Below are 13,448 nucleotides of genomic sequence, written 5' to 3'. Positions count from 1 at the left end.
CTGTCAAATTAGACAGCTGTGATATGGTAGGACTATAGTGTCTTTACCTTCCTTTTACCCAGTTCTGGTAGCCTTACAGCAAAACCACCACATTTATTTGGTATTCAATTAATTTGTTGACATAGGATTCAGGAATATATCTCTGGACTAATAACCCAGAGTCCCAAGCTAATTTGTTGAGGAGAAGCTTTCATCAGGATTTCCAGGCCAGGCTGGATAATTGACTCTGGCCTCCCTCACTCCAAGTAACACCCTGATATTGCCTGACAGGTTGTTATGTTGTCATTATTTAGCCAATTAAAACCTTCAAATAGCTCATGGATGAGAGGGCCACTCAATGGCTCTCCCGTGGATAAAATTACTTTGAGACAAGTAGGTGGTGCAGTACCCATGGTGCCCAATTTTCCCCCATCACTCCTCCCTCACCTGCTATATCATACATGTGGGCCAACACCTTGAAGAAGAAAGCTTCATTTCGTAGCCCACTGTGATGATTATTCCAAAGGTAGAATCACCCATAGCTGTCACAGCATTAAAATGGAGGTGATGGGGGATTCATTTTAACTCTCAAGAAAGCATGGTTGTGGAAAGGAAAATTCTTCGCCCTTTCAAACTCAATCTATCCACTATCCATGGATAGGGATGGCACAGTGGCTCAGTGGTTAGCATTGCTGCTTCACAGTGAAAGGGACTCAGGTTCAATTCCATCCTTGGGCGACTGTCTGAGTGAAATTTATACATTCTCCCCATGGCCTGTGTGGGTTTCCTCTGGGTGCTCCAGTATCCTCCTATATACAGAAGATATGCAAGTTAGGTGGATTGGCCATGCTAAATTACCCATAGTGCCCTGGGATGTGCAGGCTTGGTGGATTAGCCCTGGGCTTGCAGGGTTACAGGGATTGGGTAGCATGTTGCCCTTCGGAGGCTCACTTTGGAATTGATGGGCCAAATGGCTTGCTTCTGTACTGTAGGGATTCTATGATTCTACAAAACACATGACCGAGGAAGGAACTGAACTCAGATTATGAAGTGAAATCTGAGTTATGAATGCAAAAAGCAGTATTTAGGGATTCTATGATTCACTCACATTTTCAATGCCTGTGAGTGACCAGTCTGCTCCTGGGGCAGACTAGTCAATGGAAGCATTTCAGTCGACTGCATGATTCTACTTAGATAAAACTTTTGACTCACATCAGTTAGCTTGCCCATAACTCAGGAACCCAAACAGATCAAAGTAGGTAAGAAGAGCTGGACCACCAAGTAAAGTACCTACACAGCATTGTTTGTGGCAGTTTCCTTCAAGATCAGCAGATTTACACAGATGACTGTCAGTCATCCTGGCTGCTGAGGAGGAAACCTCCTGCAAATTTGCAAAAGATGGCCAGCACTTAAATTCTGCAGGATGTCCAGGGAGCCACAGTCTTCACAATACAGAAGCCAAGGTGTCTGCAAACTTGCAACGGTGACGGAGACAGATACTTGTAGTCGGGCTGCAATCAAACGGTGAACTTGGCATATTTTGTTAGGAAGTTTACAAATTGACAAATTCAGAATTGACTAACTGTAATTGTGCTGAAAGATCTCTGCTTGACCACCAGAAACAAACAAACCTATTTTCAGTTTTTTAAGGTTAACCAAAAATTAAATTTGGTTTAAAAGTGAACTTCATGCATACTTTTGCTTTCACATTTATCTCCTTATCTTAAGAAAAGAGAACATTCCTTACCTGCCATTGAAAGGATTTTCCCCTGGTATTATATGAGTTCTATCTTTGCCCACTAGGAGCTTAATGCGATCGTAAAATGACCTCACAACTTGAGTCGAGAGTTCCCATTGGTTCTGCTGAATGATGTCAAGAGGGTCATGTGAACCATGACAAAGTGGGTTAGACTGACAGTTGGATTGAAGGCAGCAGTCTGGATCCATGCAATCGATCAGTCCATCTATATTAACATAAAGAGGGATACATTTATTTAGTATATTTAGATTCAATCTTGCAATAAAATAGTCATGTCCTAGTGTTACTTTCTCACACATGGGCATTTTACAAGGCTGGTCATGGCAAATGTAGTTCCATTTTAAGTCACATATTGTTGGGAATGTTGGTTCTTCAGAAGACATTTCATTCCTCTGTTCAGGAATATATTGAAGACTTTCAGTATTACAGGATACAGCAAGATTTGGATCAGTTGGAAAGTTGGGTGAAGAAATGACAAGTAGAGTTTAATCTGGACAAGTGTGAGGTAATGCATTTTGAGAGGTCAAATGCAAGGGGAAAGTATTCAATAAATGACAGGACCCTTAAGAACATTGATATACAGAGAGATCTTGGAGTGAAAGTCCCTGATAGCTTCCTGAGAGTGGCAGTACATAAGGTGGTAAAGAAGGCAAATGGTACACTTATCTTCATCGGTCAGGGCATTGTGTACAAAGGTTGGCAAGTCACATTGTAGCTGTATAAGACTCCAGTTAGGCACATCTGGTCACCACACTGTAGGAAGGATTTGGAGGCATGAGAGAGGGTGTAGGAGAGTTCTATCAGGTTGTTGCCCAGATTGGAGTGTATTAGCTATAAGGAGAGGTTGGACAAACTTGGATTGTTTTCACTAGAGTTTCAGAAGTGGAGGGGCGCCATGGGAAGCATTGATAGGGTGGATAGTCGGAGTCTTTTTCCAGGATGTAAATATCAAATAAGAGGGGGCATAGGTTTAAGGTGAGAGGGGGAAATTGTAAAGGTGATGCACAAGTAAAGTTTCTTCCAGGTAGGTAGCTGGAACACGCTGCCAGTGGAGGTGGGAGAAGCAGATACGATAACCAATTTTAAGAGGCATTTAGATATACACATGAACAGACAAGGAGCTGAGGGATACAGATCTTATGCAGGCAGCTGGGATTAGTTTAGAATAGATCAGCACAGATACTGTGAGTGATGGGCCTGTTCCTGTACTATACTGGTCGATGCTTAATATTCTTTAAGTTACAGTAAAGGTACGAACTCTGTTTGGTTCAAGCACTTCCATGTAAAATTCTTTAATTGGCTAATCAGACTATTACTGTTGAAGTGGTTTTATTGTGCATAAAACATCAGTTTAAAATGATTAACAGTGTAGTTTGAGATGCTTCTGAGGATTTGAAAAGATGGCATCAAAGTATTAGTGCTTCTTTGACATTCCACTGAAAGGAAGAAGAGTCCCTCTGAGACTTTAAGGTCTCTGTCAATGTTACTGTTAAGTAAGCTCCTTTACAGAGATAGCTCACAATTTTTGAGTTTCTACCTCACAGATGTAAAAGTATCATATCAGTGATGACAAAATCTTGATGAAATGCAACAATAGGATAACTTATTCATGTTGAATTTGTGATAAAATTGACCTGGGGGGCATTTCAGAGTTGTCCTGTCCAATACATCTGGCAAAATACATATTTTTTAAAAATCGTTAAAATTATATATTAGCGGAAAATTTCTCAAACTGTAATCCCTATCAACTCATTCCACATCTTACTTCCCAAACACCTCTGTGAAAACTGCCTCTTTAAAAAGTTGTTTTATATTGTGTGTTTCTCAATCTTTTCTAATTATATTTACATAGTTATTGTTGTGATTATGAATTGAAAAGCTGGAAAGGAATTTTGGTACTCAAAGTATTGAAGACTGCTTACCTGAATAACAAATGTTATAGGACAGAGTGAAATATGACTAAATAACCAACAGCATATGTATATGTAAATACTGAAGAAGGCACGTTTCTTTAATAAGACAAATGGAATTTGTGATAAACACTATACTCCATAGCGTCATTAAACCCTTTTCTTTGGCATATATGACAAGAAATGGTAAGATTTTACATATTACCAGTACCTCATCGATCTAGACAGTAAAAAGATTGGTTTTATACTTATTTTTGTTCTAGATTCTCATTACTGGGTAAACCTGGCAGGGTTTCGTGGAGTTAGACAGTTAGTGGACTCCTCATCTGCCCATTTTATTCTCATGAATGTCTCCCAGAGAGGCCATCAGTCAACATAAGCACGTTCATCTGTCAGCCAGTCCCATCAGAAACACCGTTACACAACAATCTCCAGTAAATTAATCTGCCACCCAATTCTACATTTATCTTGCAAACCATCAAGTACCCATCAAACTGTGAAGAACTGCCACTTCACAAAGCAGGAGGCTGAAAATTTGATATCACAGCCTCCTTAGACAGCAGCATCAGCAGAGTCTCAGTGGTGTACTATCAGCTACAAAGGAAGACTTGATGTTCTCAGGCAGTTATTGCCCCAGAGAATTAGAATCACATCAACTTTGTTATTTGCTTATGTATATCATCTACAGGTACAATATTATTGCAGTTCATTTGACTTCAGCATGATATTCTTAATCCTGAAGGCGAATCATTGTTGAATTTAATAATTATGTCAATATTTTCATCAACATTAATCTTCAATCTGGATCACTTTGGGTGAGCTGGGCAAGGATTCCTGCTCATGCCTGATCTGACCACATTTTACTGACAGAAGTGAGGTGCAGGAGCAAATGCAACAGTACTCAGCGGTATGCTTGTCACAGGAATTAATCTGTGGGAAGCTGAAGGAAGGGCTAATCTAGTTCATTTGACTTAGCTCTCACACAATATTAAGGTTGACAGTTTTGCTCCCTCATGTTTCAGGTCTCAATCTTTCCAGCTACACAGACGTTAACTCTTTCCCAACAAATTCCTCTAACGATGACCTTACCTGCTCTGAAGATCGTCCTCCCTTTAGCATCCTACTTTATGGTTTCCCAACCACATACAGACTGTTTCCACCTTCTTCCAAAGACAGGGTTGTACTGGCTGACTCATTATTTAATCTTTTCTTGACTCCACTGACCTTGTTTCTTTCCACTTGACTCTATTTATTTCTCCCCTTGTCTAGAATCTTGTCACCTCCCATCTTTGATTCTTCTGATAACTTGTGGCTATTCCATTAATTTTCAGTTTCCTGGATCTATTGGCCTGCTCCTCCCTGGCACTGCCCAATCCCTTTACACATCCATTCTTCACCAGCATGATCTGAGAGCTCTCCTATTCTTTTTAAACACAGGTCTGAGTACTTCCGATTCCCAACAATCTTCCTCTGCCTGGCTGACCATGTTATCTTATTAACATCTTCTCCCTTATCTTGTCTCACTTTCTCCAAATAAATGGTGTAGTCATAGGTGGCTGCATGGATTCTACTTATGCCTGTATTTTTATGGGGTTTGTGGAGCTGTCTTTGATCCAGTCCTATTCAGGTTCCCTTCCACAACTGTTTCCCTGGCACATCAGTGACATAATGGTGCCACTTCCTGTTCTTAACCAGAACTGAAAACATTAATCAACTTTCCTTCCAACTTCCACCCAACTCTCACCTTTACTTGTCCATTTCTGACTCTCACTTTCCTTTCCCTGACTTGTGTGTTTCCATTTTCAGGGATAAACTGTTCATTATAAATTGACCAATTCCCACAACTACCTTGACAACAACCCTTTACATCCTGCTTCTCATAAGAACTCCATTCTACAGTTTCCCTGCTCTTACAGTTTCTCCGTCTCTGTCACATCTATTCCAATGTTGTTACTTTCCACAGTGATGCTTCCAATATGAAATCATTTCGATTGATTGATTTATTATTGTCACATATACTAAGTAATAAGTTCGTAAGTTAGCTCGTTGAGCTTGAAGGTTTGTTTTCAGACGTTTCGTCACCTGTCTAGGTAACATCATCAGTGAGTGTCTCCGCTGAAGCGCTGGTGGTATGTCAATAAACACATCAATCTAGATCCTATTTAGCTCCCCTTGAAAAAAATTGGGAAATGACATCATCAACCTTAAGAAACCAAGACCTCTAAATAGAGAGGTGGGACATAGCACCAGCACTTCACCAGAGACTCTCACTGATGATGTTATCTAGTGTGGTGACAAAACATTTGAAAACAAACCTTCAAGCTCAGCGAGCTAACTTACATACTTATCATCAACCTGAGCTACAAATCTTCTCAAGAATCGTTAACAGTGATAAGTGTTGCTTTGCATGCTGACATTTGTATTTTGCATATTTTGTATACAGGTAGATCATACCATACAAAATGCATCAGGGTAACAGAACAAAGTGCAGAGTAGCATTACAGCTGCATCGAAGGTGCAGATAGAGAGATCAGAATTAACATTTGAGACTTGTTCAGCATGATAACAGCAGGGAAGAAACTGTTCTTGAATCTATTTGTACAATTTACATCTTCTACCTGACAGAAGATGTGGAAGAGAGTATAACCATGGTGGGAGGGGTCTTTGATTATGTTGGCTGCTTTCCTGAAGTAGTGGGAAGTAGAGTTGGAGTCAATGAATGGAAGGCTGGTTTGTGTGATGGACAGGGCTGTGTTCATGACTCTCTGTAGTTTTTTGTGGTCTTGGGAAGAGCATTTGCCATACCATGCTGTGATGCATCCAAATAGAATCCACATCTTTGGATTGTGTGAGGAAACGGAGTACCCAGAGGAAACCCATGCAGACATGGGGAGAATGTGCAAATTCCAGACAGAGGCTGGAATTGAACCTGGGTTCCTGGTGCTCTGAGGCAGCATTGCTAACCACTGAGCCACCGTGCCACCTATTCCAAATGTATTCCTCTAGATTTTGCTTTGAGCAGAGATGAGATCTATTCTGCCATTCATACCTGCCGCAACATTTCTGCATTTCTCTCCTCTACAATTAATGTCACTTCCTTTGCCTTTCACTGTGTGATAGCTGTGATCTCTAATTTCCCTCATCTGTAGTGCATCTGTAAAAATTGGTAAGTGTCTTTGTGGACATTTTTCATCAACCGAGGATTTAACCTTCAAACCTCACTGATGTTGACAGGAGCATCAATTATATGTGACTCATTCCTCTCAGTTCTGCACTCAATTCTCTTCCCTTCCTCCCAGAATGGTTTCCCTTTTGCTCACTTTCCATCCCACTAGCTCTGTGTACAAAACATCAAACTCTTCCATTTCCACTACCTCCAACATGCTACCACTACTAAACCCTGTCAACACTCCAAAGTGGCCATTCTGAGGCAAGATGATGCACTCCTCCAGTACCCTCAACAACGTATCCCCCACCCATTCCCTTTCCATGCAACGATAAGAAGTATAACAGTTATCCTTTTACTTTCTTCTTTCACAAAGTCCAATACCTCAAGTAGTTCTATAAAAGCAAATTGTTACATTTTCAAAGAAGGGTCACACTGGATTTGTAATGTTAACTCTGGTTCTGTCTCAATGGATGCTTCCAGAAGTGTTTAGTTTCCCCTGTATTTTCTTTTAACTCAAACACTCCTTCCAGCTATAACAGTGATTTACTTGTGGTTCTTTCCATTTGGTTTATGAGCATACGCTGGTCACAGTGCCACTTCCTCTACACTGGGGAGACTAAACACAGACAGGATGACTGCCTTGTGGAACACTTCTACTCAGTCCACAGCATGACCCCAATCCTTTCGTCCCTTGCCTTTTGAATACACCTTTGTGGTCTCATCTTCACATTTCTGTTCTAGGCTCCTGCCGTGTTCAAACAAAGCTCAAGACAAGCTCGAGGGACATCCCCTCATATCCTGTTTGGCACTTTACAGCTTTCTGGATTCAACATTGAGTTCAACAACTTCAGAACACCACCCACCATTTTGTTTGCAATGCTTCCCTTTTCCTCCCACTGCCACACTGTGTACAGAATTACTACAGAGTCCTTACAGCGTAGAAACAGGCTATTCAGTCCAACAAGTCACACCGAACCTCCAAAGAGCAACCCACCCAGACCCATTCTCCTACTCTATTACTTGACATTTATCCATGACTAATGCACCTAACCTACACATCCCTGAACACTATGGGCAATTTTAGCATGACCAATTCACTTAACCTACACATCTTTAAATTGTGTGTAGAAACCGGAGCATTCAGAGGAAACCCATGCAGACACGGGGAGAATGTGCAAATTCCACACACAGGCTGGAATTGAGCCTGGGTCCCTGGCCCTGTGAGGCAGCAGTGCTAACCACTGAGCCACCATGCCACCTATTCCAAATCTATTCCTCTAGATTTTGCTTTAAGCAGAGGTGAGATCCATTCTGCCATGCATACCTGCTGTATCTGCATTTCTCTCCTCTACAATTAATGCCACTTCCTTTGCCTTTCACTGTGTGATAGCTGTGATCTCTAATTTCCTTCATCCTCTAACCTTCCCCGACCTTCTCTTCTGTTCTACCTGCTCCTCCTTACTATTTTCTACAGAATAGAGGCCATCACTTTTTCAACTCTCTCTCCAGTTCAGAACAGAAGCCATATTGGTCTCCATTTCTTTCTCCAGCACTTTGCTTTATTGCAGATTTCAAGCATCTATAATATTTTGCATTTGTCTCCAATGATGACTTTGTTCAAAGCAATTCAAAATTCACACAAACCATATAATTTATGGAAATTTATAAAGAAGGCGATTGATGTAGGTAAATTAAACATAAATCTTTAAGTTTCCCACATTAGTAATGAGTATTGGAAAAAAGTATTTGCACAAATCATTAGGCTTGCTATTGACCAGCAAGAGTTGGCAATGCTGTATTTATGAATCAAAGAAATGAACAGATCGAAACAAAAAATGTTGAAAGGAATCCTTTTTTTACAATTGGAAGTATTTTTTAAAGCAAACAGTTCCAAGCACATCCCGGTACATCTGAGTTCCAAATTTGAGTCACATTGCTGTCGGGGTGCAGAATCTAGACACTTTTCTATATGTAGGGGCAAGAAATATCACTGGGACCACTCCTGCGCAGTTCTTTCTGTGTAGGGTTTCCAAATCTGCAAGCTTGCCTTGGATGGTCAAAGAAACTGCTGCACACTGCTCAGGTGAAAAATTGATGGGAAAGTTAAAAATGTTCTGTTGTTTCAACGGAACACTTATACTCATAATTTTTTAAAATATTAGGTAAGTGGAAACAGTGCTGTTGACTGACAGTGAAGTATCATTCAACTGGATAATGAAGAATGTACTTTCTGCTTTCTGTGGAAGGGAGCACCATATGAATGGCCAAAAACATGGAAAATGCTGGAGACAATCGGTCTGGCAGTGACTGTGGAAAATGAAACAGAGTTAATGTTCCAGGTTGAAAATGTTTCCTGATATATGGGCAAAAAAGAGAATCAAGAATAGAGCATGAATAGAAAAATTGGCAGTATTGCAACGGAAGACAGTCATCATCCTTAAACAGTGGAAGCTGAAGGGCCGATTACTGAGACCACTTTGTTAAAAGGCTTTCTCTCATGAGAACACACCTTTAATAAACCAACTTCTGGAAACAAATCCTTCAGATTCAGTCAAGGCAGGCTAAAAAGTAAGTATTATAGCTAAGGGAAATGGATTAATGGTGGCAGTGATAAACAAATGCGAAGAATAAAAAGGGTGGAAATTGCATTTAAAAGTGTGAAAGTCAAAAAATGGATTAAAAGCTTAACTCACAGGTCAGGGAATTCACATGCAAGGTAGCTGAGAGCACCATTCTATCAATTACAACTTTGATGGGATGTTGCAACATGGAAGATGATAATGATGGACTTGGAACAAGGATGGAGATAAGTTTCAAGTGTTTAAAACTATTAAGGAAAATGGTTAAAAACAAGCTGTCTCCTTCCAAATGGATCAAAAGCAAAACACTGGAAATCATTTTTAATAGACGGAAGAATAAAATCAAATTGATGTGGATGGGGAAGGGATACAATAAGATGGCAAAGGAGATATATATGGATCATAAAATGTTATTATGAAGGGGTGAGTTGTAATGTTTAGCACTGTTGAGAGTTAAAATGAGGGTATAATGCAACAAAATATGATCCTTAAGTGGAATATTTGATAGTGATTATCTTCAAAAGGAAAGCAAGGAGGAACGATGACATGGTACAGAGACAATAGATGAGTAAAGCATGCACTGGAATTCTCCATTTCCATACTCTTTACTTGTTCTCTTGCGATGACAATCCAAACTTAAGACTGGCAATGGCCTAAACAAAATTTTAGAATGTGAGTGTGAGTGTACAACACCTTGATCCTGCACCCATTTTATTGTCCCCAAACTCAATGCCAGAACTCCTTCAATAAACATCTCAGAGCAGTCATGAAATTCTCACATTGAGAAAATGGATGCATAGGTTGGATTTCATGATTCATGTACCATCTGCATCGTTTTATAAGATGGAATGTATGCCTCACTGTAATTTATCAAGAAGGGTAGAGGGGTTGATCGCATCCTTTCTGCAGCTTATTATACATTTCTCTACCCAATATCAATTTTCCCATCAAAGGCTCACCTCCTTCATTGTCTTTGCCATCTGTACAAGATGTCTCCATTGCAACATTACATCCTGGTCCTCGCCAGCCTGTTTGGCAGACACAATGCCAACTATTCTGGCTGAGGGTGCATCTCCCATTGCCATTGCACAGATCAGGGCAGCCATCTGTTAATTTTAAAAAGTAAAGATTAAAAGGAAACATTATCAATGACAATCCGGTTGCAAGAACCAAAGTGCCCATTAGCACTTCTTAATACATTTAAAACCTGAAAACACATTAAGGGTGCAAAGTCTATATGAAGAATTGATTTAAGACTGCCAGTTAGTATTGTATGAATCTAACCTTTAGTTGCTAAAGCTATTCAATGATTTGATGCTAAAAAAGGATAAAGTGTGACTTTCGTACTTATTAAACTAAATCTCCAATGTAATGCCATTTGACTATAAAGTAATCCATATTAGAATGACTGATGAAGCAGGCAAACCAATTTTCAAAACTAAAAGGTTGGCTTGTGAACTGAAAGGGAAAATTACGTAGCACTTTCTAAACTTCTTGCCACAGATTAAATTAAGAGTAATTAGATAAAGCTTATTCTTGTTGCGCTGGACTTGAGCAACTGTGGCTGTGTCAACAATGTTTTGTTAAATTTCTTATTCTGCTCCCGCAGTCTCTTGTTATCTTTCCTCAGTTTAGCAAATTCTGTTGGAGGTGAGGTTTCAAGAGTGGAAAATGCTACCTTGCCCAAGAAAAATATTCATACTGGTGACTTGAACAACAAACCTGCACAGGTGTGGGTCTGTTCTGTGTGACACAACAGCAGCAAAGAGAATGGCTAAAGGAGCTCACACCTGTCAATTCTGAGAATAAGCATTATGCTCTCATTACTGAATTCATTCTTCAGCAGTCACATTAAACTCAACAGAGCTTAATCTCAGAATTGACATGTGTGAGCTCCTTCAGCCCTTCTCTTTGCTGCTGTTGTGTCACACAGAGCAGACTCACACCTGTGCAGACCTGTTGCAATTTCACTGTCATTGTAATGCACCAACACTAAAGATCACATTCATCTCCTTGAACTTATTAATCAATCTTTAGAACATATATTTTTCATGAAGAGAATTCCACTATTTTATTATTTCTTTCCCTAGAGCATTGGTTCCTTTTTGAAAACTTTTAAAAAATTGTCCATCCTTAATTGCTCTTGTGAAGTTGGCCACATTTTTGGACAATTGAAGTCCATATGCTGTAGACATAACTACAGTGCTATTAAAGGAGGAAATTCAAGGATTTGACCCTTCAACAGTGAAGAATTAGAAATTACTTAGTGTCAGGATGGTGTGTGTGGTTTGGAGGCAATCTTGCAGGTCTCCCATGTGTCTGCTCTCCTTGTTCATCCAGGTGGTAGAATGTTTGAAAGGTGTGTTCCTTCTTATCCCTCCTTAGTATCTTTTGCTGTATATCTCCATGTCTAAATTAATATTTGTCATGATTATCATTTATATGATTTCACTCTTTGTTCTAACATATCCAAACTGCACTTTTCAAGTGGAACCATAATGAACCAAAAGGGAAAATTATGTAGCACTTTCTAAACTTGTCGCCACAGATTAAGAGTAACTAAATAAAGTCATGAAGTCTCTGTGGACCTTTAAAAATGTTGGACATGATCCAGATGTGGGTGACCCACTCCCATTTTCAAAAGATCCAATGTTTCACCAGTAGGGAGAAGGCACAGGGCACGTTTGACACAGATTAAACAAAAATCCTTTCCTTGATTGACAAACAAACTGCTGCAGACTATTTAAAAAAATGTAACATTTGGCTATACATTTTATTTTTATTTTTATTTTTGACATTTCCCCAAAACTTTTTGTCATATCATTATGAATGCATGGCTGATTTGTAAAAGGTATAATTACAATCATCCACAAGCTTGGCCATACTACTTTCAGTTCCCTCATCGAAGTGATTAATGTTTTGTAAATAATTATGCCCCCAGCATTGATCCCTAAGGCAATACATTAGTTATAGGGTATCATCCTTAAAATATCCCCTTATCCCAACTCTCTTTTCTATTATTTAGCCAATCCTTTATCCATGTTAATATGGTACCCCCAACATCATGGGGTCTTATTAAGTAGCCATCTATCTGGTGACCCTCTATGTATTGAAAGGCTTTGGGAAATACAAACACATTGCATCTGCCAGTTCCCTTTTTTCTATCCTTCTTGTTACCTCCTCCAAGAATTCTAATAAATTTGTTAAGACTGGTTTCTCCTTCATAAAGCCATGTTGACTGATTCTGCTTCATTCCTCTATATCTAACATTTTCCTAACAATGAGTGGGGAAATTCCCCTGGTCACGCTACCTGTCTTATTAGTGAAAATCCACCCATCAGCTCCAATGAATTTGCACAGAATTGGAATGATGGCACCATTTAAGTGAACACGGATGAAAACAAACAAACACAGATGAAAACAGACAAACTTGACATTTGTAGCAGCACTGAACAATCTGAAAGAGAGTTGGAAAACTTGAGCATTCTTGTGTTCTTGTTTACTATGTTCGAAAATTTGGTACAAATTTACACCTGGTTCAGAATTGGGTGACTTTTCTCTATGATATTAAGGTCTAACATTTAGAGCAGTAAATAAGAGGTGGCTGATAGCAGTGGCTGATTTCTTTCAATGAATTATTTTTATTCCAGAGATAAAACACTAGAAAAAGAATCAAATTTTCATCAGGAGAAACAAGAATGCATGAAGAGGAGGGTGAAATAAAAGAAAATAAGGGAAGTATTTGTCACCTGCTATTTTCAAAATTTTTCTTTTGTTTAAGAGTTACATCAGTTTTAGAGGGTGTTTTGGTCTCTCAGAGTCTTTCTTTGAACTCACAATCCATTTCTTCCAATGACAAGGCAGGTAGTTAAGAAAGTGATTCCAATGTTCGATAGTGGGCAGACAAGAGTCCTTAAAGTTGACTTGTCCTCTGAGCTTGCCATTCATTTCTGATATTGAAACAGCACTCATATTCTCACCTTCCCTTTCCCTCCCATCTTATGCCATTATAGAACTAACATTATAAACTCACTGTAAGGAAATACACTTAG

The 13,448-nt window shown here is 39.4% G+C and overlaps 1 protein-coding gene across 11 annotated transcripts in view; it reads right to left on the bottom strand.

Moving 5' to 3' along the window:
* Positions 1-13,448, bottom strand: part of tenm2a (teneurin transmembrane protein 2a) — a 2,790,214-nt gene that overhangs the window by 87,084 nt on the left and 2,689,682 nt on the right. For all 11 annotated transcript variants that reach the window (XM_072590496.1, XM_072590497.1, XM_072590504.1 and 8 more), the window contains 2 exons: positions 10,356-10,502; positions 1,727-1,943 (listed from right to left, as the gene is read on the bottom strand). In XM_072590496.1, coding sequence (XP_072446597.1) covers positions 1,727-1,943; positions 10,356-10,502 — 364 coding nt within the window. The remainder of the gene's footprint in view (positions 1-1,726; positions 1,944-10,355; positions 10,503-13,448) is intronic.

Source organism: Chiloscyllium punctatum, chromosome 20, assembly GCF_047496795.1.
Source record: "Chiloscyllium punctatum isolate Juve2018m chromosome 20, sChiPun1.3, whole genome shotgun sequence".
Lineage (NCBI taxonomy): Eukaryota > Metazoa > Chordata > Chondrichthyes > Orectolobiformes > Hemiscylliidae > Chiloscyllium > Chiloscyllium punctatum.
Note: the sequence above shows the minus strand (reverse complement) of the source record. Positions and strands in the feature narration are given on the sequence as shown.